Source organism: Macaca nemestrina, chromosome 10 (genome assembly GCF_043159975.1).
Source record: "Macaca nemestrina isolate mMacNem1 chromosome 10, mMacNem.hap1, whole genome shotgun sequence".
Lineage (NCBI taxonomy): Eukaryota > Metazoa > Chordata > Mammalia > Primates > Cercopithecidae > Macaca > Macaca nemestrina.
The window spans coordinates 1040536-1065879 of record NC_092134.1 but is presented as its reverse complement, the minus strand read 5'-3'; the positions used below and the strand labels follow the sequence as shown (position 1 = coordinate 1065879).

The following is a 25344-nucleotide window of genomic DNA, read 5'->3' as shown; positions in this document are numbered from 1 at the left end:
TGACTGGTGGGGCTGTGCTTGGGAGCCTTTTGTGCAAGTCTGCAGTGAACCCTAGTGCACCCACTCTGAGAAAGGCGACACATGTCGGGGCACTGAGCTCTTCTAGGCCTTACATTGCTTGCTTTAGGTTTTTGTGGAAATGATTCTATTTTGAACACTTCCTCACATCAAGCCACATACTGACTTAAAGCAGCTCTGTGGTTTTTCTTAGATTTAATTTACCTGCCTGTAATTACTGAAAAAACCAGCTGTGGAAAATGATTTTATTTTATCTTATCTTTTTTTTTTTTGAGTCAGAGTCTCACTCTGTCCCTCAGGGTGGAGTGCAGTGGCGCGATCTTGGCTCACTGCAACCTCTGCCTCCTGGGTTCAAACACTTCTGCCTCAGCCTCCTGAATAGCTGGGACTACAGGTGTGCGCCACCATGCCCTACTAGTCTTTTTTTTTTTTTTTCCAGCAGAGAAATGATGTATTTCACAATTTAGCTCTCTAAATGACTTTATATTATCTCCTTAAGAACAACGGTACAGGAAATCATTTACTGATCATTTTACAATGCATGTAATATCTTGTGCATGCTTAGGCAACTATTTTTTTTTTTTTTTTTTTACTTTTTAGTAGAGATGAGCTTTTGCCATGTTGGCCAAGCTGGTCTCAAACTGCTGATCTCAACTAATCCACCCTCCTTGGCCTCCCATAATGCTGGAATTATAGGCGTGAGCCACCACACCTAGCCTGGAAAATGATTTTAAAGAAGCCTTTACAAAGTCTGTAGGAACCTGTTACTTCTAGGTTGAGCAGGATGGGCACACTTTCTTAGTCAAGGGCCAGGTAATAAATGTTCTGGCTTTGCGGACTGTTCAGTTTCTGTGGCGGAAGTGAAGACACAGCCACGCACAGACAGCACATAAGTGGATGTGGCTGTGCTCTAATAAAGCTTCATTTCCAAAAGCCTGTGGCCAGCCGGGGTGCAGTGCTGCGGCTGTGAAGAAAAGAAACCCATGCCATGGGACAGTCACTCAGAGACAGTGTGTTCTAGCGGTTCTTTGTCTCCCTTCAGCTTTTGAATGGGCTGAATCTTGTATGAATCTGCACTCAGCTCATCATCCCTGCTCTCTATCCCCAGCAACAGTTCTCTGTGAATTTAATTCAGTCTGTTGTTGAGGTGGTGCGAAGAGGAGGACTTTTTTTTTTGAGACAGAGTTTTGCTCTTGTTCCCCAGGCTGGAGCGGAATGACGTGATCTCAGCTCACCACAACCTCCACCTCTTGGGTTCAAGCAATTCTCCTGCCTCAGCCTCCTGAGTAGCTGGGATTATAGGCATGCGCCACCATGCCTGGCTAATTTTGTAGTTTTAGTAGAGATGAGGGTTCTCCATGTTGGTCAGGCTGGTCTCGAACTCCTGACCTCAGGTGATCCACCCACCTCGGCCTCCAGAAGTGCTGGGATTGCAGATGTGAGTCACTGTGCCTGGCCTGAGGAGAATTTTTTAACCCTTTTAGCCCATCTGCCATGAGAGAGGCACACTGAATTTGTATGTTATGTTATGTTATGTTACGTTACGTTACGTTATGTTACGTTACGTTATATTTTCTTGAGACCGGGTCTTGCTTTGTTGCCCAGGCTGGAGTATAGTGGCACAAACATGACTCACTGCAGCCTCAACCTCTCAGGCTCAAGCAATCCTCCCACCTCAGCCTCCCGTGTAGCTGCAACCAAAGGCACACACCACCACACCTGGCTAATTTTTAAATTTTTTTGTAGAGATGGGGTCCTACTTCGTCGCCCAGGCTCATCTCAAACTCCTGGGCTCAAGCGATCCTCCCACTTCGGCCTCCCAAAGTGTTGGAATTACAGGCATGAGCCACTGGGCATGGCCTAAAGATAGTTCATGATGAAAACTCCTGTTTGGTTTTGTGGAAGTAGAAGGATGTATTATTTGTTTGTGGACACGTTAGTGTTGGGCCGTGGATGTGATGTGATTTGTTTGCTTGCATTGTCATGGAGTGGAAGGTACTGGCAGTGTGCGTCTCTGATGCTGTGGGTGCTCTGGTTTTTGGCACCGTGGGCTGCCCTGACATCTTTTCTTCACCTTGCTCCACTTGTGCTCTGCCCTTTAGACGGTGGCATCGACAAGGCTCCCTGTAGACCCTGCTCCGCCCTGCCCACGGCCTCTGCCCACCTCTTCTACCTCGTCCCTGGCACCCGTGAGTGGCTCCGGCCCAGGACCCTCACCTGCTCGGTCCTCGCCAATAAATAGACCCTCCTCAGCAACCAACAAGGCACTGTCTCCAGTCACTTCCCGGACCCCAGGGGTGGCGGCATCTGCCCCCACCAAACCACAGAGTCCTGCTCAGAATGCCACCTCGTCCCAAGACAGTTCTCAGGATACGCTGACAGAACAGATAACGCTGGTAAGCATGCTTAAGAAAGTTGTAAAATGTACTCCAGTCGGTGAAGCACATTTAGTTTTAATTGTCAAGAATGTGATAGGGTAAAACTGAATGCCTGGTCAATTCAACATGGCTTGGGAATCAGTAGAGACAAGATGAAAACCAAGGGTTAGCCTTTTCTGTTGGAAGCAGACTCATGGAGGAAGTCTGTGTTTTTGTGATAAAACCTGCAGTCTTGGGCTGCTTTCATACGGGCAGTAGACGAGGGTGGGAGAGGTCATGTGTAGGAGTCAGGCTGAGAGGGATAAGCTTGAACGCTGGGGCCCTGCAGGCTGTGAGGTCCCTGCAGCCACTGGTCTGCAGCCCTGTCCTTGAGAGTCACTACCCAGCCCTTAGCACTTAACTTGGGGTTGGATGACTAAGCATTTATTTTGTTCAACTTCATTAGGGGAATTAAAAGAATCGTGTATCAAAATAGAGTGTTATAAACCCCATGTTCCCCATTATCTGATTTTATCACAGTGATCAATATGTAGCTAGTCTCATTTCGTTTATTCCACTCCCTTCCAGATTATTTAGAAGCAAATTCCAGGCATCCTATGGTTTCCCTTGTAAGCACTTTGGTAGAAACATAAGGTTTTAAAGTTTTAGTCTGTTTTATAGAGCTGGGGCAGGACAGTGGCTCCAGCTTCTTCTTTTTTTTTTTTTTTTTTTTTTTGAGATGGAGTCTCGCTGTGTCTCCCAGGCTGGAGTGCAGTGGCGTGATCTGGGCTCACTGCAAGCTCCGCCTCCCGGGTTCACGCCATTCTCCCGCCTCAGCCTCCCAAGTAGCTGGGACTACAGGCGCCCGCCACCACGCCCAGCTAGTTTTTTGTATTTTTAGTAGAGACGGGTTTTCACCATGTTAGCCAGGATAGTCTCGATCTCCTGACCTCATGATCCACCTGCCTCGGCCTCCCAAAGTGCTGGGATTACAGGCTTGAGCCACCGCGCCCGGCGCTCCAGCTTCTTCTAAGGCTCCTGGAAAGGTCACACGCTCCTCGACTTCTCCTAGAACCACTTTGACCTTTGTGTTTGAGTCTTACCTTTGATATTAAACTGGGACCTTGAGCTTTCTGTCTTCCTAGTGCCTGACTGAGCCTTTTACATAATAGGGCTTCAGATTTCTGGTGTGTGAGTTGGTGGAACACACTCATCACATGCCGACCCCACCATCCCCCGTATATCACCTGCAGGAGAACCAGGTGCATCAGCGCGTCGCGGAGCTGAGGAAAGCAGGTCTGTGGTCCCAGAGGCGTCTGCCGAAGCTGCAGGAGGCCCCACGGCCCAAGGCCCACTGGGACTATCTGCTGGAGGAGATGCAGTGGATGGCCACAGACTTCGCCCAGGAGAGGAGGTGGAAGGTGGCCGCTGCGAAGAAGGTGGGTTGGAATGTGTGGCGCTGCTGTGCTGTGTGCGTTGGTGGGAGCTCGAGTTTGCCGTGCTGTAAATGGTGGGCAGGACTCCAGACCCACTTTTTTTTCTTATTTTTTTTCAGACAGGGTCTCGCTCTGTTGTCCAGGCTGGAATGCCCAGCTAATTTTTGTGTTTTTTGCCACATTACCCAGACGGGTCTTGAATCCTGGGCTCAAGCGATTGCTCGCTTCAGCTTCCTGGAGTGCTGGGATTGCAGGCGTGAACCACCGTGCCTGGCAGACTCACTCTGAAGACCTTGACTTGTGAAGTCTGGGAAGGAGACTTCCCTGTTGTTTGGAGAATAACTGCCGTGTAATTAAGTCTGAGGTGGTGTCTTCAGAGCCCAGCATGCGTTGTTGGAATCAAGCCTGTGCTCCCGCACTTCTGCACTGGTGTGGATTTAGCTTCCCTTTGTTGCCCGGCTTTGCCTGCCAGTTGGAGTTAGGATATCTCCAGTGCTGCAGGTCCAGGCTGGTGGCTGGGGCTGTTCAGGGAGCTGAGAAGCTGAGAGTTAGAAGGCCCCTGGTGTCAGTCAAGGGGCAGCAAGGGGCTGTCCCAGGCTTTCCTGCCTGGCCGCACCACCTCCTGCTCTTCCTCCTGGCCTTCTAGTCTAGCTTTCTCTTTAGTTTCGGCTGAGAATTTATTTTCTCCTAACTGTTGCCAAAGCAGGTGCAGAGTCCTTGGAAGACTCTGGAGGCCCTACTGCTAACACTAGAAAAGTGAGAACAAGTGGTCGATTTCTAGAAACCCCAGGCTTCAGTGGGAAGCAGCTGTACTTTCACTGTGTGAACAGCCATGGCCCTTCTTTGTCTTCCTTATTACCGTGTCGCCGCCTCTGTTTCTTGGGCTGTAGGGTCCTTGTTCTTATTTTCTGTACTCTTTTTTTTTTTTTTTTGAGACGGAGTCTCGCTCTGTCGCCCAGGCTGGAGTGCAGTGGCCGGATCTCAGCTCACTGCAAGCTCCACCTCCTGGGTTTACGCCATTCTCCTGCCTCAGCCTCCCGAGTAGCTGGGACTACAGGCGCCCGCCACCTCGCCCGGCTAAGTTTTCGTATTTTTTAGTAGAGATGGGGTTTCACCGTGTCAGCCAGGATGGTCTCGATCTGACCTCGTGATCCGCCCGTCTCGGCCTCCCAAAGTGCTGGGATTACAGGCTTGAGCCACCGCGCCCGGCCATATTTTCTGTACTCTTAAGGCTGTGGCCTCGTGCTCTGTCCCCTGCCTTGTCCACTCCCTACCCTGAATTCTCCCCCTTGCTCTCTTCATGTTGGTTAGGCAGAGAAAAGCTGAGACCACAGGGTGAGAACTGTGGGGTTCCGAGGGTCAGGGGTCTCAAGTCAGATTCATAGGCATTTCAGAAAAACCCAGATTCTTCCTTAAACCAGCCTTTCCACAAAGAAGATAGTCCTGAACATGGTGGACACCAGGCTGGACAGGGCAGGGGGCCAGACATGTGTAGATGCCAGGCTGGACATGTGGATGTCAGGCTGAATGGATGGGGGCTGGCTGATGGGCTGGAGTGGGAGCTGGTGGGGTTGGCTGAAGAGCAGTGCAGGACCTACAGGGCGCAGGCCAGGGCCATCTCGCAACAGCTGAGTGATGCACCTGCAGCCAGGCCTGCCCCTCCCTGTGCCTCCTGCCTCTCACTGGGGTATACAGGGAAAGGCCGCAGACCAGCCCACCCTGATCAGGGCCTGTATTGACAACAGTGAGCCCCGCTGGAGGCTGAGTGGGAGCACGGCGTGTGCGCAGAGTCCGGGCGGTGGTTGAGCACATTTCCATCCCTAGAACAGGTGTGGGGGTTACAGCCATTGTGCTCTCAGGGCTCTGGAGCTTTTCTCATCTTAATTCTCTCCACCCGTTTGAGGTTCTGTTGGTGGGTATGTGGAGTGTCTAAACTTTTAGAAAGCAGTTTGACAATTTAAAGCAAAAGCTTTAAAAATGTGAATTATCCCAGCCCAATAATTTCTGTAACTGGTGCAGCATTCATGAAATGAGATGCTGACCCATGTTTATTGCATGGAGAGATGTTAATCATCTATTAAACGGGGAAGGAAGATTATAGCACAATATGGTATTCTAGTTTTGAGAAAAATAATGTATTTAGTGAAAAAAATAAAAACACTTTCTAGAAAAGTCAAGCAAAATATTGATAGTGGTTTTTGCTGGTAGTCCTATTTCTCCTAATCCACCTTAAGAGCATACAAGAATGTATATGGCAGTGAATTGTATAAATTTTAGCCTGAGAAGATTTTTAAAAAGTTACATATCCTTTTTTTCCCAACATGACATAGAGTAAAACATACAATTCTTGCACTTTTATTCACCAGCTCGTTAGAACTGTGGTGCGCCATCATGAGGAGAAGCAGCTCCGTGAAGAAAGGGGGAAGAAGGAAGAGCAGAGCAGACTGAGGCGGATAGCCGCCGCCACGGCCCGCGAGATAGAGTGCTTTTGGTCGAATATCGAACAGGCGAGTGCCGCAGTTTTCATGGGGTCCTAAGAGTCAGCCTGTCGGAGCTGGTGAGGCTGCTTCCCGAGACCAGAGCTCAGTACCTTGCTTAGGAAGCTTTCAAGCGCCAGAGCCGGCAATGTGTGCACTCTCCTGGACTGTTGCTCGTTGGCCTTTGAATGAGCTGCTCATGCCTCCGTCTGTCTTGCACGGTTGATGCACTTCAACTGTGGCCGCCCTCTGAGGTGCTTCATGCCGTGGAGGGCCTCTGGGCGTTGTTGTTTCAGGGTTAGCGTAAGTCACCACCATGGTTACTTCTAGAGCGGCCGCTTGGTCGCTCGCTTTCCTTTTTTGAAATTTTAATTCTTATCTCACCACCTAATAGAACCTGGGCAGGATGTAGTTAGTATGAAATAAATGAAAAAGCACCAAACTGACGAGGCTGGAAAACACTGTTTTTAGATTCTGCTTATGTGTTTTAGTGTTTTGTATGCAGAACGTCTGTAATTCCCATCCTTAGTAACGTCCTTATTCATTTAATCCTTTGCATTTAGGTTGTGGAAATAAAACTACAAGTAGAATTAGAAGAAAAAAGGAAGAAAGCCTTAAATTTACAGAAAGTTTCCAGGAGAGGTATGACCCTTTATAAAAAGGCTTACCACTGCTTGGGTGGTACTTTGTTCGGATTCTTTTCTCAGCAGGCAGTCTCCTGGCACTGTGGCTTCCCACAGAGGACATCTGCTCATCAGCCAGCTGCCTGATTGTTACATTTCTCTTTGTGTGGCCATCCTAGTTTTATGCTTCAGTGCTTTTGAGATGTGCTGGTGTGAGTCAGCACCCCCAAGTTGATAAACTCTGGGACACAGAACTGGGGTTCAGTCCCTGGACAGTGAGTGAGGAGCTCCTTGAGGCATTTGCCATGCAGGAGGATCCCTGGGTGCCTGGCTGGGTGACGCCTCCATGTCGTTCTTCCTTTGATATTTCTTCAGCAGCTGCCTCCACTTGTTATGTGCCACTCCACTTAGGATATGCACAGCACCAGTGGCGGCAGCATTCACTGTTTCGTTTGCCTCTGAGGATGCCCCCAGGAGGGTGGGCACTGTGTTTCCCCGTTATTGATGAGGAACCTGAGGCTGAGAGGTGGCTGCTGCTGAAAGGCATAGAGCCACAAGATAGTAAAAACCACTGCCCTGCGTGATGAGGAGGAAGAGGCAGAACTCAACGTGTCCCTCCTTTCCCTGCACGTGGGTGGAGGCAGCAGGACCCTGCCTGGAAAGCAGAGGCGCCCTCGCCAAGCATGGGGCGTCTTGGGAATGAACTGTGCTTCTTGTCTCTCTAGGGAAAGAATTGAGACCTAAAGGATTTGATGCATTCCAGGAAAGTTCTCTGGTAAGTTTGGGGTTGTCGCTGTACTGTGTTCTCTGGTAAGTTTGGGGTTGTCGCTGTACTGTGTGTGAGGAGTGGAAGCCGCTCCAGTGGAGTGGGCCTTTTCATTCTCATCCAGAGGAATTTATAGGCTGTGACTATTACTCCCCTTTCTTTTTTTTTTTTTGAGACGGAGTCTCTGTCGCCCAGGCTGGAGTGAAGTGGCATGATCTCAGCCCACTGCAAGCTCCGCCTCCCAGTTTCAAGCAGTTCTCCCGCCTCAGTCTCCCGAGTAGCTGGGACTACAGGCGCACACTGCCACGCCCGGCTAATTTTTTTTTTTTTTTTTTGTATTTTTGTAGAGATGGGGTTTCCATGTTGCCCAGGCTGGTCTCAAACTCTTGAGCTCAGGCATTCCGTCCGCCTTGGCCTCCCAAAGTGCTAGGATTACAGGCATGAGCCACTGCGCCCGGCCTATTAATCCCTTTCATTATAGACTCAGTCTACTTTGAAAATATACTGGTGCTTTATAGCCTTGATCTCACGTGCGTTGTTAATTTGGCAGTGACAGCTGAACACAGTGAGCATTGATCATGTCCTTGCTCCCTGACTGCCCTGCCCTGACCCGACCCCAGATGGAGGCTAAGGGCGGCCCAGCAGGCTTGCCCTGGGGCTTTCCCCTGTCCCATGGACACTTCTGTCTTGGTTTCCCATTCTGAGTGTTTGGATCTCATGCTTGTGGTTTTTCTTTCTTTCTTTCAGGATTCAGGAATATCTGGAAGAAAAAGAAAAGCTAGCGTATCTTTGACTGATGACGAAGGTCTGTTCCCCCTCAGTGCCATCTTTGTTGTCTGCAGCGCTGCTGATGAGATCACACAGAGCTGTGGCGACTTGGGGTTTAGTCTTGTCATCTTCAGCTGGTTAGAAAGTTCAACTTTCGTATTTATCCAGATGTCACTCAGTGTAGAGAGTACTTTTTGGTGTCTCTAGAGCACTTGGGATGTTTTCTGGAGCAACATGGTTGTATCTGCTTTTGTGAGGTTTGGAAACTTGGGTGCATCTTGGAGAGTGTTGGGGCCCCATGCTTCTGTGGCACAGGGCCAAGCTTTTTCCTGTCCTCGAGAAGTGGCCCTGGTATGTCCTGTGGTAGACCCATGGTTGCCAGCCATTGGGATTTCAGGAGAAACTCATGTGAATTTTAGATGTTGGCACCTCGTTCAGATGAGAACAGATACCTGAGCACTGGGTGTGTGAGCTGGGGACAGCCCCGGCCACGACCTATTTCCAAACCCATGTGGATTGAGTACAGAAGTCCTCAGGACTAGAATGGATTTTTAGAGACAGAGTGGAGAGCAGGAGTAGAGAGGTTGGAGAAACTTTCTTGGGTGTTTGTGTGGCGGTTCCTGTCAGGTGCCAGGTGAGGCCTGCAGTTTCTCCTTCGGCTCTTTGATCAGCATCAGTGTGGGTTTATTGGCTTGATTTGGTGAAGTGTGTTAACTTTTCCAAATTTTTGAAGATTGATCTTTGGTATGTATTGATTTTTTTTTTTTTTTTTTTTTTTTTTTGAGATGGAGTCTCGCTCTGTCGCCCAGACTGGAGTGCAGTGGCGCGATCTCGGCTCACTGCAAGCTCCGCCTCCCGGGTTCACGCCATTCTCCTGCCTCAGCCTCCGGAGTAGCTGGGACTACAGGCGCCCGCCACCATGCCCGGCTAATTTCTTTTTGTATTTTTAGTAGAGACGGGGTTTCACCGTGTTAGCCAGGATGGTCTCGATCTCCTGACCTCGTGATCCGCCCGCCTCGGCCTCCCAAAGTGCTGGGATTACAGGCTTGAGCCACCGCGCCCGGCCATGTATTGATTTTTATTTGGAAGTCAATAGGGAGTTTGACCAGATTGTTGGCATGAAACTGGCGGTATTCAGGTCTGCTGCATATGACAGAAACGAAACAGCAATGTGGCAGATGAGTGAGGAGCCTGCGGGCACATGGCCCAGCACTGGCACGGCATTGTGGTGGCATTTTCAGGCCCCTGCCAAGCGATTCTCTTGCCTCAGCCTCTGGAGTAGCTGAGACTACAGGCACGGATCACTATGCAGCTAATTTTTGTATTTTTAGTAGAGACAGAGTTTCACCATGTTGGCCAGGCTGGTCTCAAACTCCTGACTTCAGGTGATCCACCCGCCTCAGCCTCCCAAAGTACTGGGATTAAAGGTGTCAGCCACCACACCTGGCCTGGTGCTGAATTCTAGATAATACCATCCTGCACTGGGGATGGATTGAACCCTGGCCTTTCAGACAACAAGAGAAGCACAACAGAGTACCGTAGGTTTGTGTCTTTCTTGTTACCTGGAAAAGGATTAGGTCATTTCTTCATGAGGAACACCTTTTCTCTGGCCTGTACTCTGGTACCTGCGGTTGGCTTTATGTAGATTGACATCTCCACTTTCCTTATTTTCTCACATTCTCAGGAGCACATTTGTGTACAGTCATGTGTTTCTTAACAATGGGTATATATTCTGAGAGATGCGTTGCTGGGCAATTTTGTTGTTACGTGAATGTACAGAGTACTCACTGAAACCTAGATGGTGCAGTCTGTGCCGCTGGCTACAAACCTGCACACACGTGACTCTCCTGAATACTGTGGGTAATTGGAATATAGTGGTATTTGTGCATCTAAACATATCTTGACATAGATAAGCTAACATAAAGATACAGTATTACAGTCTTACAGGGTCCCATTGCATATGCGGTCCGTTGTTGGCAGAAACGTCGTTATGTGGTGCTCAGCTGTATTGAAACAGACCTTTATTTGGCTTCTATTTAATGCCTAAAGATGTCTTAGGATAACTCAGAGAAGGCCAGGTTAACCGCCCGAGGTCTTCTTCACTTTTCTTTTCCAAAGCTCTCCACTCTGGAAACCAAGTGATCAGAAGGCAGAAGGAATGGCAGAAGGCGTTTCCAAGAAGAGGAGATGGCCAGGCCTGTCGTGAGCCACCAGGGTGTCGAGTACAGTCAGAAAAGGCAGCACCCGGAGGCCCAGTGACTTGTGTGGTTGGGGTCAGGTGCCTAGGCCTTCTTGGTGGGCAGTGGGGGTCTTGTAGTGAAGAAATGAGGAGTTTTGATGGTGGGAAGGGAGAGATGTTATGTTAGATTGTGAGAAGAAAAGTTAAGAGCCAGCTGAGAGGAGAGACGGTGCAGGCCCCCAGGTGGGGAGAGGATCCGTGGACAGAGGGAGTGTGGCTGTGGGGATGCTGGTTGCTGCTCTTTTCTCTGCCAGGAGCCAAGATCTCTATGGCGAGTGAGGTGTGAGGTTCAGGGCTGGAGGGCTGAAGAGAGCGGAGCGGGCTTGAGCTGGTGATTGTGGAGGACAGGAGAGCCAAGGATAGTGTCAGGCTGATGTGGCTGGGCCTCATGAGATGGGCGATGGCGATGACGAGTTCACAGTGATCCCGGATGGCATGCTTGTGGGCTTTCCACAGTGGGGCTCTGCAGGAAGGTAGGAGGGTTGACAGCATTCCATACGTTGGCCTGAAGAAGGTCTGCCATGTGTGGAAAAACCAGGGCTGTCATTCACAGCCTGAAATGGAAGGGGAAATACGCTTCCAGTTTCCTGCTCATTTAATTAAATGATCATTTCCAAATTTAACCTGAGAAGTTTAAAAGCTCAGTTTCAATTTCTTTAATAGCTATGCAAAATAATTTCGAAGCCTTATGGTGTATAATGAGTAACAGCCATGCAAGTGGTGTTGCCTCTCAGTGACACTCGCTGATAACCATTTTAGTGGACGACGAAGAGGAAACAATTGAAGAGGAGGAAGCAAACGAAGGCGTTGTGGACCACCAAACAGAACTTTCTAATTTAGCCAAGGAAGGTAGGCTGTTGCAACCTTATTAAACATTCAGTAGGTGCAAAGAAACATTTAAAACGTGTGAGATGTGAATAATAATACATTGAGGCAGCAGTGCCTGTTTTATGGAAAACAGTCCCTGTGCGCCTCCTGCTGCTCTCCCTCCTGACCTGGAGATCCTGGCCCTCCGGGGTTGTGTGTAGGACTCTGCTCTGACTGTTTTTTTCCCCTGCCACCTGCATGTGTCTCCCTGAATGTACTGTTGGTCTTGCATGTGTGAGAGCTTCGTAGGAACGAATCCCACCACAGCCTGACGGGCTTGCTGTCTCTACTCAGCCTGTGTGTCCTGAGTTCAGCCGCAGTGTTATGTGTTGCTGTCAGTGCATTCATTGTCTTTGTCAGGCAGTATTTTTTTTGTAAATATGTCACTGACTGTGTTTTGTGCTGTTGGTGGCCATTCACCTGGTTCCCTGTGTTTGCTGTGAGCATTCTCCTGTTCCCCAGGCACGTGTGCATGAGTGGCTTGCCTGTGATCAGGGGCAGGAGAGTAACTGTTGTTTAGAGTGGGTGTGCCAAGCTCCACATCTCAGGAAGGAACTCTTTTTTAAAAAACGAATTATATATATTTAATTTTATTGCTATTCTTTCATTGCTGTCACACGTCTCAGGAACTCTTGGTATTGTCTGCCACTCTGGGGATAAAAAGTGGTATCTCCTTGTGGTTTTAAGTTGCACTTCTCTAATAACTGATGAAGTGAAGCATCTTTCCATGTTTCTTCCTTTGTTCATTTTGGCTCAGTTTGGTGTTTTCTTTCCGTATTGACTTGTTGGTGATGGTCTTTATATATTCTGGGCACGAATTCTTGGTCAGTTCTGTGTTGCAGTGATATTTTCCCAGTTAGTGGTGTGTCTTTTCACTCTTTGCAGTACCTTTTGATGAAAGGTGTTCTTAATTTCAGCATACATAAAGTCCTCATTTCATGTTGTCAGTGAGTTCCTGGAAACTGCAACTTGAAGTGAAATGGCGTTACAGTAATGTTGTTTTATTATAGCCATGAGGAAAAAACATCGGTTTGTTATGCAGTTGACCATTGAGCATTGTGGGGATTAAGAGTGCCAGCCCGCCCCCGCCACCTGCACTGTTGAAAATTTGCATATAGCTGTTGACTCCTCCAAAACGTACTAACAGCTGACTGTTGACTGGAAGCCTTATCAATAATATGAAACAGTCGATGAACACTTATTTTATGTGGTTTTTTTCTTTTTCTTTTCTTTTTTTTTTTTTTTTGAGACACAGTCTCACTCTGACACCCAGGCTGGAGTGAGTGGCGGACCACAGCTCACTGCAGCCTTGACTTGGACTCAGACGATCCTTCCACCTCAGCTCCCGAGTAGCTGGGACTACAGGTGCGCGCTACCATGCCCACCTGATTTTTGTGTTTTTTGTAGATACGGGATTTCACCGTGTTGCTCAGGCTAGTCCCAAACTCCTGGGCTCAAGTGAGCCTCCAATCTTGGCTTCACAAAGTGCTGGGTTTACAGGTGTGACCCATTGTGCCTGGCCTATTTTATATGTTATGTATATTTAATATTATGTACTGTATCCTTACAACAAAATAAGCTAGAGAAAAGAAAATGTTGTTAAAAAATAAAGAAGAGAAACTACATTTACTATGAAGTGGAAGTGGATGATTATAAAGGTCTTCATCCTCGTCATCTTCACGTTGCGTAGGATAAGAAGGTAGTGGGGTAGGGGGAAGGGGAGGGGTTGGTCCTGCTGTGGATAGAGGACCCTCACAGTTCCAATCCAGGTTGTCCACCGATCAGCTATACATCATTTTGCTCAAAGTAACAATTTCCAAGAACCAACCTATTGATGATGTTTAGTGAGGACTTACTGTAGTTGAATTTGTCAGTCTTGTTCACAAGGATATATCATCTAGAATTTTTCTGCTTTACTCTTACATTGTGAAATGAGTGCAGTTTCCCTTTTTTCCCCCAAATGTATATTTGGAAAGTCATATTGAAAAGCCGATCTTTTCCCCACTGATCTTCAATGCCAGCTCAGACATAAAACAAGTTTCCTTTTATGCACGGCTCTTTCTGGGATCTTTATTCTTTTATTGGAAAACTTGTGCCAGTCTGTACTGATGCCACACTGTCTTTCTTACTGTAGCTTTATAATAGTTCTCGATGTCTGGTCAGGTAGGTTCTCTGCCTTGCTCTGCGTTGGGAGGATCTTGTCTGTTTGGTGACTATTTCAGATCCGTGCTAGAAGCAGCTCATCAAGCTTCACAGAAAAACCTATTGGGAATTTTGATTAGAATTTAATTGTATTAATGGATGCTTTGTGAGAATTGCCATCTTTATGAAGTTCAGCCTTTCCAGTCTATGGTCAAAATATAGTTCTCCATTCAGCTAGGTCTTCCTAAATAGCTTTCCATGAAATTTGATGATTGTGTCTCTTTTGTTAAATTTAATTCTAGGTACTATATATTTTTAAAAGTTGTGCCAAGTGGTATATTTTCTAAAATTATATTTTAAATATATTGCTGATACGTGTCAGTGCAGTCGATTTTGTTTCTCTTATACTCAGCAACTTTTCTTTTTTTTTTTTGAGACGGAGTCTCGCTCTGTCGCCCAGGCCGGATCTCAGCTCACTGCAAGCTCCGCCTCCCGGGTTTACGCCATTCTCCTGCCTCAGCCTCCTGAATAGCTGGGACTACTGGCGCCTGCCACCGCACCCGGCTAGTTTTTTGTATTTTTTAGTAGAGGCGGGGTTTCACTGTGTTAGCCAGGATGGTCTCGATCTCCTGACCTCGCGATCCACCCGTCTCGGCCTCCCAAAGTGCTGGGATTACAGGCTTGAGCCACTGCACCCAGCCAACTTTTCTGAACTCTGTTCATTAATTCTTTGCATACAGTCTTGTATGCAAAGTCTTTGTATACTTCTCTGAAGAAAGAGTTTTTCCTTTATAATCCTTATTCCTTTTATACTACCTTTTCTTGCCGTTTTGTGCTTGGTGGGACTTTCAGTACAGTGTTGAGTTCATGCTAGTGGTGGACAACTTTGGCTTTTTCTTGCTTTGAAGGGGAACACTTTCGGTAGAAAGGCAGAGTGTTAGAGTGTTGAGTCATAATTGCATGGTTCAAACCTAATGTTTGTTGCCTACTGACCCCATGGCCTTGGTCAGGTTGTCTAAGCTCTCCGTGGTGTTTTTCTCAGTTGTAAATGGGATAACCAGGGTTGTTCTGAGGATCTACAGTGTGTGGAAGCCTTGGCCTGACGTGTCCTATGGAGTGTTCTTCACTGCTGCTCTCAGGATGACTGTGATGATACTTTTAGTGTTTCCAGAATGGACATGGTGTATAGAGTTTTTGTAAATATTTTTATAAGATTAATGAAGTTCGTATCTACTCTTCAGTGTTTCTGTTGTAGATGGGTATTGCATGCTTTGTTTGTTTTTTTTGACAGAGTCTTGCTTTGTCGCCTAGGCTGGAGTGCAGTGGCGTGATCTCAGCTCACTGCAACCTCCGCCTCCTGGGTTCAAGCGATTCTCCTGCCTCAGCCTCCTCAGTAGCTGGGATTATAGGCACCTGTCACCACACCTGGCTATTTTTTAATATTTGTAGTAGAGACAGGGTTTTGCCATGTTGCCCAGGCTGGTCTCCAACTCCTCACCTCAGGTGATCTGTCCACCTGAGCCTCCCAAAGTGCTGGGGTTACAGGTGTGAGCCACCGTGCCTGGCCCTTGTGCATTAAATTGAGGAATATGACTTTTTCTTTTCTTCATAGTCAATTTTGATAGTCACATTTTCTAAGAATTTTTTAATTTCATCTAAATTTTAAAATTTATTGGCATACATTGTCAATAACTTCTCCTTACAGCATTTCCGATCTTGGCTACGTTTGTACATATGTCCCTTCTTCCCCCTAATACTGTGTGTTTAAGCTTCTCTGTTTTCTTGATAGTCTTGTCAAAAGTTTGTCAGTTTCTTTTTTTTTTTTTTACCTGACGCCTGTGTATTGTTTTCTGTTTTGTTTCGGCCCTTAGTATTTCTTTTTTAAAAACATCTTTTTCTGAGTTTTTAACTTGGATGACTAACTTACTAATTTTCATTAGCCCATTAATATAAACATTTAAGGGTCTGAATTTTTCTGTAATACTGCTTTAGCTGAATATCATGCTTATTATTCAGTTTTAAATATTTTCTCATTTCCCCTATATATATATTTTTTATTGTGAGTTATTTAGAAGGATGTTTCTTAATTTCCAAATATTACAGGGTTTTCAATATATATTTTTACTATTATTCTGCATTAATTGCATTTTGATCAGACAGTGGATTTATGGGATTCTCACTGATCTGGATTTTGTTGAGGTGGGTTTTGAATGGATCAGTTTATAAACATTCCATACATGCTTTCAAACAACATGAATTCATCAGGTCATGGTGCCCTTTTCTCTCTGAGTCCACCAGGTAGAACTTGTTGATTGCATTATCCGGTTCGTCTTGTCCTTACTGATTTTTGTCTTCTTGCTCTATCAATTACTGAGAGAAGTATGTTAAAATTTTCCATTATGATAATGAGTACCTGTTTCTCCTTAAGTTTCTGTCAAGTTTTCATTGTATGTATTTTGAGGCTATGTTAGTATGTGCATATATAGATTTAGGATTGTTATCCTGTTACTTCATTTTTACTTGGTTCTAGATAATGTTGTCACATCTGTTTTCTATTTGATGAGTTCTCTTTTAAGCTCTTCCTAGTCTTTTGTTAACCCATTGATTAAGTGTTAAATTCCAGTTACCAGTTTGTTTTAAGACATTCCCAATGGTTTTTAAGAAAACCTACATGAAATTTTAAAATTATCTCTTGCTGTGTATTCACACTTTCGGTCTTCTCTTTTATTTCTTCAGATATAAAATTTTATAATCTGTGCCTGATAATTGCATGGGTGACGTTTTTGCAGGTCTGATTCTGCTGTCGTTTATGAATCCTGGTTTCTGCTGATGGTACATTGTTTCCTAGTGTACTTTGTGATTTTTGACGATTTATTGGAAGTTTATTGTGGCAGTTATTTTAGGCCTGACACTGAGGGAGTTTCCTCTAGAGGGAGTTTCTGTTACCTTCTAATCTGTGTTCTTTTATAAAGCATGTCTCTTGTAAATAGCTTGTAGTTGGTCTTCTCTGCCCTCCAGTTTCTTCTAACATCCCTGTGTCTCTATATTGGAGTGTTTAGTACATTTGTATTAAATTTAAGCCTGTTCTATTAATAATTGGGCCTAGATCTATCATAATTTAAAAATTTATTTTGTGTTTTCTCACCTGTTCTTTAGTCATCTCTTTCTGGTTAAAGCATCAGTCAAGTATTTAGTTACTTCATTTCCTCTTCTCTGTTAGCTTTCTGTGTTCTTGTTGCGGTGGCTATCTGATCGCGGTGTGCGTTCTTGACTTACTAGATTACCTGTTAAATCAGCGCTGTATACTGTATACTCTCTCTGGGGCAGAGTTTGGGAGCAGCCTTGCTGGGTGGTTGTGGCGTAGGTCTCCTGTGAAGATGCTTTTCAGAAGGCTTGATGTGGCAGGCTGGAGGATGCCATTCCGGGCTGTTTCGTTCTGCCAGCTGATGGGCTCTGTTGCATGCTGAGGGCAGGTTTAGTGTCCTCCTGACCTGGGGCTGGTGTCTCAGGGCAAGTGTCCGTGTGGGAGCAGGATAGACACTGTAGTATCTTTTATAACTGAGTCTTGGAGTCACGTGCTGTCATTCTCCCAGATGGTGGTCACATCAGTCAGGCCAGGTCAGTGTGGGAGAGGCCAGGAGTAAACTGCAGGAGGTGGGTTCTCGGGCATCCCGTTGTCTTCATGGTGTCGAGCTGAATCCATGAACAGAGCCTCTCGTCAGGTCAAGGCTTCTTTCATGGTCTTCAGGAGCTTGTGAGAGCTTTCTTCACGGAGATGTGGTGCATTTTTGAAAGTTTAATTCTAAGTATATTTAGCTCTTCATATCCATGGTTTCAGATCCATGAATTTGATCAACTACAGATAGAAAATATTTACCAAAAACAAAACAAAGCAAAACAGTAAAAAATAATAATACAGCTGGGTGTGGTCGCTCACACCTGTAATCCTGGCTACTTGGGAGACTGAGGCAGGATGATCACTTGAGCCCAGGAGTTCAAGTTCAGCCTGGGCAACATAGTAAGACCCCATTTCTAAAAAAGCAAACAAACAAAAACAAACCAAACAGCCAACCAGAAAAATCCCCAAACCAAATAAGCCAAAATAACAGCACAACAATTACAAAAAAGATACAAAAAAAATAGTGTAACAACTATTTACATAGCATTCACATTGTATTAGGTATTATAAGTAACCTAGAGATGATTTAAAATATATGAGAGGATGTGTATAGGTTACGTGCAAATATACATTACTTTATATAAGGGACTTGAGCATCCTTGGATTGTGGTATCCGAGAGGGTCCTTGGAACCAACTCCTCAAGGATTCTGAGGGACAACTGTATTTAATTTTCTGTCTAAATGGGTTTTTTTTTCTTCTATTGCATTTTCTAACTCATTTATCTATGTGGAGGCTGATTTCTGTGTATTGTTTGTTCTGAGACACCTTACAGAATTCTCCTGTTATTGGAAGTTTCCAGTTGTTTGGCTTGTTTTTCCTACTTATATATAGCGTCATATGCTGTAATGGTGCAGCCCAGCATTTTGCTCTGGAAGCATCAGACAGACAGGAAAGGTGAAGAACCTTGTTAGGAACACCATGGACACACCACCTGGATTCCACAGCCAACACTTAATACTTTCACTGGGCTCCATTACGTCTGTGTCCATCAAGCCAGTGTGGCGAATGTTTAACATCCTGAGCAAATGAATTCAAAGGGTGTTTTGCTAGTCCCAAATGGGCAGTGCCTTTAACGTGGTCCTTGTAGGGGACTTGTCCATGGCATTTGTTGTTTTGACTCAACAGTCTTTATTTGACATAAAATATAGATGCAGACAAGCGCACATATCACGAGTACACAGCCCAACTGAAGTGTTTTCCCCTGTTAGATCTACCACTGTGTGAACATTCTTTGAACAGAAATCTGGGTTCACATTTCTCATTCCTCTGGATAGACTCACTAAAGGGGGAAACGATGGGGTTGAGGGCATTGGATTCCAAAGCCCTTCAGCTTTCCGTGTTGATTTCCAGAAAAATCCAGCCAGTTTATGCCATTAGCAGCAGCAAGTGAGAGTACCTAATTCATAACAGTTTCTCAGTGTTATGATTTTAAGGTGGTTGATAATTCTATACTAAACAAATTGTGCACTGATTTCCAGGGATGATCAATTAAAAAGTATTTCATTGCCCTTTATACTTTTGTGTATGTAACAGCTTCATATCCTTTGCCCATTGTGATTGGGGATTTAATGTGTGGTATTTTTTTTAAGCAATTAAGGTGAGTGTTTTTTTTTAAAAAAGCCTAACTATGTTTTATCATACTTTTTAACATTTTTGCTTTTTATTTTTTACTTTGATGTTTTATATTTTTATATATCATCTTCATCAGTTATTTCCTATCAGTGGTGTTCATTTTTTACATTTTTATTTATTCGTCTATACTGTTACTGTTCATTTAGATTATTTCAGGTATTTGAAATCTTTTGTGAATACAGTTGAGTTTCTTTCAAAGATTCTCATCTTTATAGAGAAAATATTTTATACATTTTTAAATTTGAATAAATTTCAGGGGTGCAAGTTCAGTGCTGTTCCCTGGCTGTACTGTGTTGTGGTGAAGTCTGGGTCTCTGGTATGTCATGACCCAAACGTGTGTTGCGCTGACTGAGTAATTTCTCATGATTCCCCTTGCACGCCCCAACAAAATAGTTTACACCTTTTATCAGTAATGGGCAACCATTTTAGTTTTTAGAAAAAACAAGTGTGCTTTTAGACATTGTAATCTTTTTCCAAGGAGTGATCTAAAGCTGGAAAAAGGAATACATGTGAGAGGAAGCCCCGTGCCCTTCTTACTGTGGTTTTCCTGGCCGCTGCTCCTTCCCAATTCAAATGACAGTTGTTATAAAGTAACAGCCCTTGTGCCCTCAACCCTCTGCAGCTGAGCTGCCCCTCCTGGACCTGATGAAGCTGTACGAAGGCGCCTTCCTGCCGAGTTCTCAGTGGCCCCGGCCGAAGCCTGATGGGGAGGACACAAGTGGAGAGGAAGGTGCGCTACCAGCCTTTGGAAGAATTCAGGGTTAAAAGCAGAAGCCGGAATACTTACAGACAAAGACTTCAAATAAGATTTAGAAAATTTCTTTTAGTTTGATAAAATAAAAAATTAGAAATATTTAATAAGTATCTTTATGTTGAATAGAATTTTGTTACATTCTGTGCTTTTATTAACCTGGCACAGCTATTGGGACACTTGATCATGTTGTGAAGGGTGTAAAATATTTTTCTCTAGATTTATAAACATCATTGTTTTATGGACCTAGATAGCATGTTTATTCAGGCTGTGCTGTGTTTGTTTAACACATCAGTTTTGAGTAGTTTATTTTACTTATTAGACTTTCTAAACAGATGCACAGAGCATACCAGAAAAGGTCTGCCTTTCCTGCTCTCATTCCAGTTCTCGGGACAGTTAGCCCCCCGCATACAGTTCTTGGGACAGTTAGACTCCTGCATACAAGTTGGGGAGGGGCCCACAGGAGCCCTGGGAAGCTCAGGCCTTTCCCGACCCCACACTGCTAGCAGGACCAGAGGAAGGAGTGGCGGGTTTGGTCTCCTCCCAGTTTCCCACATTTGGGAAAGCATTCTGCTCTTTTATTTCTTGGTGATAGAGGGGAGATCCCTAAACCTTGAAACACCTACATGTATCTCTCTGTGATACCAGCTCCTGATTGCTATGGAGACATTTTCCAAAATGCCAGACTATTTGGGGCAAATTATACTCTTGGAGGGCTTTCCGGAGTGGTCCTTGGTTTGATAGTTTCATAAGAGTTCTCTCCCATTTATCCAGATAGCATTGTTAGATATTTTGGATTTCAAGTAAAAAGTTATTGCCTAATTCTGTATTTGAAGTAGTTGGATTCTATAAACTTTTTCCTGTTTTAAAAAAAGGTTCAGATTTATAAAGGCCTCTCAGCAGCCCCCACTTCTCTGTTTTATTGTCGTTACAGATGCGGATGACTGTCCAGGCGACAGGGAGAGTCGCAAGGACTTGGTTCTCATCGACTCACTTTTCATCATGGATCAGTTCAAAGCTGCCGAGAGGATGAATGTCGGGAAGCCAAATGCCAAGGACATTGCGGACGTCACTGCGGTGGCTGAAGCCATCCTGCCCAAGGGCAGTGCTCGGGTCACAACCTCGGTGAGGCGCTGAGCTTTTCAAGTGTGGGATGGGCCTTTGAGAGACAGAGCACATAGCTTAGCCATGAGAAAAGCTTTTCCTCTTCCCAGTGAAGTGCTCTATCCCAACTACAGAGTTGTCAGAAAAAGCAATTCTTCATGTGCCTGTAGTCCCAGCTACTCAGGAGGCTGAGGCAGGAGGATTGCTTCAGCCCAGATGTTCAGGTGTTGAAGACCAGCTTGGATGACATAGCGAGACTTGGTCTCCAAAAGAAGCAATTCTTCCTCTTCCTGTTTTCTGTAGATCATTTTTGTGGCTTTCTAATCGGTTTATAGTGTGACTTTGGTTTCAGTTTTTAGAAAAAGTTTGGTGATTGTTTTGACCAGCAGCCACTCTTTGATCTGTTCATCGCTGCAGGTCAAGTTTAATGCTCCGCCTCTATTGTACGGGGCTCTCAGAGATTATCAGAAGATTGGCCTGGACTGGCTGGCCAAGCTCTACAGGAAGAATCTCAATGGCATATTGGCAGATGAAGCTGGACTGGGTAAAACAGTGCAGATCATTGCTTTCTTTGCCCACCTAGCTTGTAACGAAGGTAAGAGTTTGCTAGTTTTTTGAACAATACCTATTTGCTAAGACTTACCCATAGGCCAGTGTGTTTGATGGGAGTGTGGGGACTTGGCCATCGTATCTACTTCTTTGCTTCTGTCCTTTGACCTGAGCAAATTGAGGCTCAGAAGTATTCATTGTATGAATGAATAAAAAACTAGTTCACAGTTAACATCCAGTAACTATTAGTGAAAATCTAATACAATGCAGAGACTCATCAGGCTGTGACTGAACCTTGTGACTCCAGGGTCAGGTCACTGTGCAGTGTGTGGGCAGCAGAGCAGGTGGTCCACTTCCCTTGCTGCTTCTAGACTGGCACGAACCCCGCTGTAGGGCTCTCAACTGTGTGGGGTGGTTTGTGGCACGCATCCTGGCTCACTGTATCCTTTTCGTGTTACTATGTGCACGCCTCCTCTTGTCCCTCTTGCTGGATTTCACCTGTCAGTGGGGCAGCGTTTCTGATCCACTGCTCGGGTTCCTTAGGGAACGGGTCTGGGTACCCTGTGGGGGCTCAGCCTCTGCATGGCAGCCCCACCTGGTTCTTCACCCTCTTGACACTTCTGACTGGCACACAGCTTGTGTAGGCCCTCTGGCCTCCTTTCCAGTCTTTAGAGTCAGCTCCCTGTTCACTGCCCTTCCTATCTTGGCTTTTAGGTCAGGTGCCCACCTCAGTCTCCTGCTCTGTGCCTAGCTGCAGAAGAAGGTGTGACTTGTGTCTCTAACACAGGACAAGGTTTCACTGTTCTTGCTGTTGTAAGAGAAATGTTCAGTAAACATCTTGGAATGTGGTTCCCACTGTATGTTCCAGACTTAAATCAGGCTTTGCTATTCCTGCAGAGAAGAGGGGACGTGGCCTCATCTTCATATTTGAGCTTTGAAAGTAAAGATGGGCCGGGCGCGGTGGCTCAAGCCTGTAATCCCAGCACTTTGGGAGGCCGAGACGGGCGGATCACGAGGTCTGGAGATCGAGACCATCCTGGCTAACACGGTGGAACCCCGTCTCTACTAAAAATACAAAAAACTAGCCGGGCGAGGTGGCGGGCGCCTGTAGTCCCAGCTACTTGGGAGGCTGAGGCAGGAGAATGACGTGAACCCGGGAGGCGGAGCTTGCAATGAGCTGAGATCCGGCCACTGCACTCCAGCCTGGGCGACAGAGCGAGACTCTGTCTCAAAAAAAAAAAAAAAGTTGGACGTGTTTAAATTAGGAGGGTCAGCTTAGGGAAGTGATGACCCCATGGGTGCTCTGACTGAAGGCTGTGTGAAAAGAAATGGAGCACAGTGGGCTTGCAGTGGGGGTCTCAGTCCAAGTAGTTTAAGGAGAGAGAGGCAGGGCTGAGGGTCCCTTCAGCTCCGGAGAGGGTTTTGTTTTTCGTTTTTTTTTGAGATGGAGTTTCAGTCTCATTGCCCAGGCTGGGGTGTAATGGCGCGATCTCGGCTCACTGCAACCTCCGCCTCCTGGGTTCAAGTGATTCTCCTGCCTCAGCCTCCCAAGTAGCTGGGACTACAAGCACTTGCCACCATGCCCGGCTAATTTTTTTTTTTAATTTTTGGTAGAGACAGGGTTTCATCGTGTTGCCCAGGCTGGTCTGGAACTCCTGAGCTCAAGTGATCCACCAACCTCAGCCTCCCAGAGTGCTGGGATTACAGGCTTGAGCCACCGTGCCTGGCTCTTTTTTTTTTTTTTTTTTAAGGCACTGTTGCCCAGGCTGGATTGCAGTGGCATGATCAGGGCTCACTGCAGCCCTGACTTCCCAGACACAAGTCATCCTCCCACCTGAGCCTCCTAAGGAGGAAGATCACTGTGACTGAACAAAAAACTGGCTAATTTTTGTATTCTTGATAGAGATAGGGTTTTGCCATGTTGCCAGGTTGGTCTTGAAGTCCTGGGCTCAAGCAGTCTGCCTGCCTTGGCTGCCCAAAGTGGTGGGATTACAGGCATGAGCCATCATGCCCAGCCTGAAAGTAGCCTGTGCTTCTAAAACTAGGGGATTGTATTTTGTCAGTTGAACAGATGAGTGAATCATTCAGCATTCATTCATCTGCTCCTTCCGTGATGGCTGTCACAGACCCCAGGCACTTTTCTAGGTCCTGAGGGTGCAGCCCTGCTTTCAGGAACCCCACACTGGTACAGATGAACCTTGAAATGGACTGATGACCCAGCATAGTGACAGGATTCTGGCCAGCTGGGGCAAGGTCTCAGGGAGGTGGGGCACTGGGGGTGGGGGCTACAAATGCAGCTGACATCCAGGAACACCACGGAGGCCAGTGTGAGGGCAAGAGGGTATGAGGGGACGGTGGGGGATGAGTATAGAAAGATTGGAGTCAACCACGATAGAGGCCTAGCAAGCACTGGAGCTGATGTGGCTTTGCCTTAGTGTGTGGTCTGCATCAGTGCAGGTGCTGGTACAGGTGTCTGCCCAGGCTGGAGAGCAGTGGTGTGGTCCTGGCTCACTGCAACCTGAGCCTCCTGGGCTCAAGTGATCGATCCTCCTGCCTCAACTTCCCAAGTAGCTGGGAATACAGGGGTATGCCACCATGCCTGGCTAATTTTTTTTTTTTTTTTTTGGAGAGATGAGGTCTTACTATGTTACCCAGGCTGGTCTCGAACTCCTGGCCTCAAAAGATCCTCCTGTCTTGGCTTCCCAAAGTGCTGGGATTACAGAGATTGTCTTGGCTTCCCAAAGTGCTGGGATTACAGAGATTACAGCTGTGAGCCACTGTGCCTAGCCAGCTTTTCTTTTCTTCTTCTTTTTTTTTTTAAATCTTGTTTTTTACTGGGGGTTGAAATACCATCTGGATTTGATTTGTGTTTACTTACTCCTTGGATTGTGCCTTTTTTTTTTTTTTTTTTTTTTTGAGGTGGAGTTTTGCTCTGTTGCCCAGGCTGGATGAGTTACGGTGGCATGATCTCAGCTCACTGCAACCTCCGCCTTCCAGGTTCAAGTGATTCTCCTGCCTCAGCCTCCTGAGTATCTGAGATTACAGGCGCACGCCACCATGCGCAGCTAATTTTTGTATTTTAGTAGAGACGGGGTTTCACCATACTGGTCAGGCTGGTCTTGAATTCCTGACCTTGTGATCTGCCTGCCTCAGCCTCCGAAAGTGCTGTGATTACAGGCGTGAGCCTCCGCGCCCAGCTGGTTGTGTCTTTTAAAGAGTTTATTGTCCTGTTATATTTTTTTCTTTGTGACACTTCTGTTCATATCCTTTGTTTATTTTTCTATTGGGTGGTTCTTTTCCAGGATCAGCAGGAATGCTTTGCATATTAGCAGTAATGGCTGTAGATGGATGTGTTGTAAATACTTGTTTAAAGTCTACTAAGTCTGTCTTGTAACTTGGTTTATGTTTCATTTATAGCACAGAAGTTGAAATTCATATGTATTCCTCTAATAATCTTTAAAAACCTTAGTTTTCTCGCCAGGCTCAGTGGCTCTTGCCTCTAATCCCAGCACTTTGGGAGGGCAAGGCAGACGGGTCACCTGAGGTCAGGAGTTTGAGACCAGCCTGGCCAACATGGTGACAACCCATCACTACTAAAAATACGAAAATTAGCTGGGCATGGTGGCGTGCGCTTCTAATCCCAGTTACATAGGAGTCTGAGGTAGGAGAATCACTTGAACCTGGGAGGCAGAGGTTGCAGTGAGCCGAGATTGTGCCGTTGGACTCCAGCCTGGGTGACAAGAGCAAAACTCCATCTTAAAAAAAAAATCATAGTTTTCTGAAGAAGGAAATTTGAAACAATGTATTTTAGGATGGTTTGGATGTGCCCTCACTAAAGCTTGGGAAGCAGTGATGGGCACAAGCCCTTGGCTGACAAAACACAATTTAGACGCCTGCTGCATGGTCGCCTGGCTTGTGGGAAGGACTTGAGCAGG

At 46.0% G+C, this 25344-nt stretch overlaps 1 protein-coding gene across 19 annotated transcripts in view; it reads left to right on the top strand.

Annotated features, from left to right (window-relative positions):
* The window catches only part of LOC105490546 (E1A-binding protein p400), a 135325-nt gene that overhangs the window by 40221 nt on the left and 69760 nt on the right, over positions 1-25344 (top strand). For all 19 annotated transcript variants that reach the window (XM_011756299.3, XM_011756297.2, XM_071070762.1 and 16 more), the window contains 10 exons: positions 2121-2414; positions 3629-3814; positions 6178-6318; positions 6852-6930; positions 7637-7686; positions 8425-8482; positions 11444-11533; positions 19628-19735; positions 20691-20881; positions 21278-21455. In XM_011756299.3, coding sequence (XP_011754601.2) covers positions 2121-2414; positions 3629-3814; positions 6178-6318; positions 6852-6930; positions 7637-7686; positions 8425-8482; positions 11444-11533; positions 19628-19735; positions 20691-20881; positions 21278-21455 — 1375 coding nt within the window. The remainder of the gene's footprint in view (positions 1-2120; positions 2415-3628; positions 3815-6177; positions 6319-6851; positions 6931-7636; positions 7687-8424; positions 8483-11443; positions 11534-19627; positions 19736-20690; positions 20882-21277; positions 21456-25344) is intronic.